The following is a 2,506-nucleotide window of genomic DNA, read 5'->3' as shown; positions in this document are numbered from 1 at the left end:
AAAAATTGGGTTAGAAAACTGGAGGGTGAAGGCAAAGGTTTGGGGAGGACCCTGCAGAAATGGCCAAATCCAACATCTCATTATTTCTATCTCGGCTCAGACCAATGAAAACTAATTTTAGTGTCCCATAATCATAAACATTCCACACCAAAAATATGTGCCTAAAAGTAAATATGTGTGTGGTCTTGCATTTAGATTGTGTCACAAAAACATCAGCACAATGCTTTGGTAAATCTTTTTTCAGAACATTAGCTCAATCTTCCAAATTGTGTAAGTGTTCCTTAGGGTCACTGAGGCAAAGCAAATGACACCATATCAGAAGTAGTTAACCTCTCACTGTTGCGGAAGAAATCACCAGCTGTATTTAGAGGAAAGAGAGAGACAGTCCTATTAACAAGTGGTCATTTCTTTACAGTTTGTAGCTTTAATCTTGTAAAAAATATAAATATTTTAACATTTTGTGGATAAAAATGTATTAAACATTAAAGCTGCAAATACATTAAGATCACTCTGGGTTCACTGCTTACATTTTAGGAGTCATGTTTCAAAAAAGTTTGCAATTGCTCAACAATGTGGGTTTACCCACCTAGAACAACTTCCAAGTTCTTCTTCAGAAGCTTATCTTCTTATTTTTGACTTCATCAAGGCATTTTTAAAGTCTGTATTCTTTAGGGTGTATATCATGGGATTACAAAGGGGAGTGACAGCAATGTATAACAAAGAAGAAATCTTGTTGACTGAATATGTTGATGGTGGCCGCACATAGGTACCAAAAATAGAACCATAGAATAAAAGAACTACAGTGAGGTGTGACAGACATGTTGAGAATGCCTTGTGCCTTCCTCCTTTAGACTTAATATTTAGGAATAATGAGATGATGTTGATATAAGAAATAATGATTACATTGAAGGACATTAGCGCTACTATAGTAGCCGTTACATAAGTAACGATTTCTATTGAGCTTGTATTGCTACAGGAAATTTTCAAAAGAGCAGTCGCATCACAGAAGAAGTGGTCAATTATGTGTGACTCACAGAAGGAGAGTTGAGAAATAAATACAGTGTGTGGTATTGGAACAAGGAAACCCGCTAACCATGATACCAAAGCCAGACGGATGCACATAGACATACTCATAATGGATGTGTAACGTAAAGGATTGCAAATGGCAACATATCTATCAAAAGCCATCACTGATAGAAGGATATATTCTCCAACCCCCAAAATCATAAAACAGTACAGCTGCAGCATGCACTGTGTAAATGAAACATGTGTGCCTTCCTGAAAAAAGTGGGCCAGCATGTGTGGAAAAATGACAGAAACATAACATATATCAATAAAGGACAAATTTATAAGGAAGAAATACATGGGTGTGTGCAGATGGGAGCTGCAGTAAATGGTTATAATGATTAGAAGGTTTCCTGCCAGAGTTAATAAGTAAACCAGTAAAAAAGCAACAAAGAGGGGAGCTTGTAGTTGTGGAAGGTCTGAAAATCCTACAATGAGCAAATAAGTTACAGAACTCAGATTTTCTTTCTTCATTTGTCCAACGATACAAGTAACTGTGTTTGTAGACAACCTGAAAACAAACATAAACAACATCAATGACATTATTTAAGGTTGAGGAAAAGACGATGCTACAAAGATTAAATAATAATGCACCTATTCAATAGTTAATATTCACCAGATATAAAATTTTCAAAAGGGGTGTATTTTAGATTTGTCACTGTACTGCAGGTCTTGGAATACAATTTCAGCAAAGCTGACATGACCTTTTATCATTCTAAAATATTACATTTAGTTTTATTGGGATGTTTTTGAAATACTATATTAGATAAAACTGTGGAGCTGATCATTATGATCCGGTCTTACTAAGAGTTTACACAACTGAGGGCAGCAACCTAAGGGCTATATTTATGGCCTAGTCACCAAGTGCAGCAAATCAAGTCACTTGCATGACAGGAGAAGGACAAGAATGGGCCAGATGTAAGTCAATACAGCACATTCCGGCCTATTCTCCTGCTCTGGCACCCTTTTAGCCAGGTGTTAGGGTGACGGTGTTACATGTAGGATTGTTTTTGTGCAGGGAGGGCCACCTTCCTGCACAAAAATACTCTCCTTGAGGCATAGTACGCTATCTATGTTTGCTGTATAATGCTGCACACATAGAAAGACGGAGTAATGAGGAGAAATACAAATATTTCTCATTGTTATGCCTCTCCTCTTTATTAGTCCTTATAAATCTGGAAATGCGTATAAACCATGGGAGTTACATGGAACTCACGGCAGGACCGTGGCTAACCGACGAGGCGTGGACCACCCACGAGGGTTTATCTAGCCCGCTGCCATTTTAAGCCTGGGATAGCAATAAACTCGTACATTTTTCGCGTTTTAGGGGAAGTACCTCCACGCAGCAGGATTATTGCGCATATATGCCCTGGACACTAACCAAAATAAGGTAACAGGGTTTTACACTGGGGCTGATAAGGAGTCCTGAAGAAGACCGGTG

At 38.1% G+C, this 2,506-nt stretch overlaps 1 protein-coding gene across 1 annotated transcript; it reads right to left on the bottom strand.

Annotated features, from left to right (window-relative positions):
• Positions 1 to 618: 618 nt before the first annotated feature.
• LOC144769837 (olfactory receptor 5V1-like) lies at positions 619 to 1,194 on the bottom strand. The gene has a single exon (XM_078654023.1). It carries the CDS (start codon positions 1,186 to 1,188, stop codon positions 619 to 621), a length of 570 nt encoding a protein of 189 aa, XP_078510149.1. The 5' UTR covers positions 1,189 to 1,194.
• Positions 1,195 to 2,506: the final 1,312 nt, after the last annotated feature.

Source organism: Lissotriton helveticus, chromosome 7 (assembly GCF_964261635.1).
Source record: "Lissotriton helveticus chromosome 7, aLisHel1.1, whole genome shotgun sequence".
In the NCBI taxonomy this organism is placed as follows: Eukaryota; Metazoa; Chordata; class Amphibia; order Caudata; family Salamandridae; genus Lissotriton; species Lissotriton helveticus.
The sequence above is the reverse complement of the archived record's forward strand: the minus strand, read 5'-3'. Positions and strand labels throughout refer to the sequence as shown.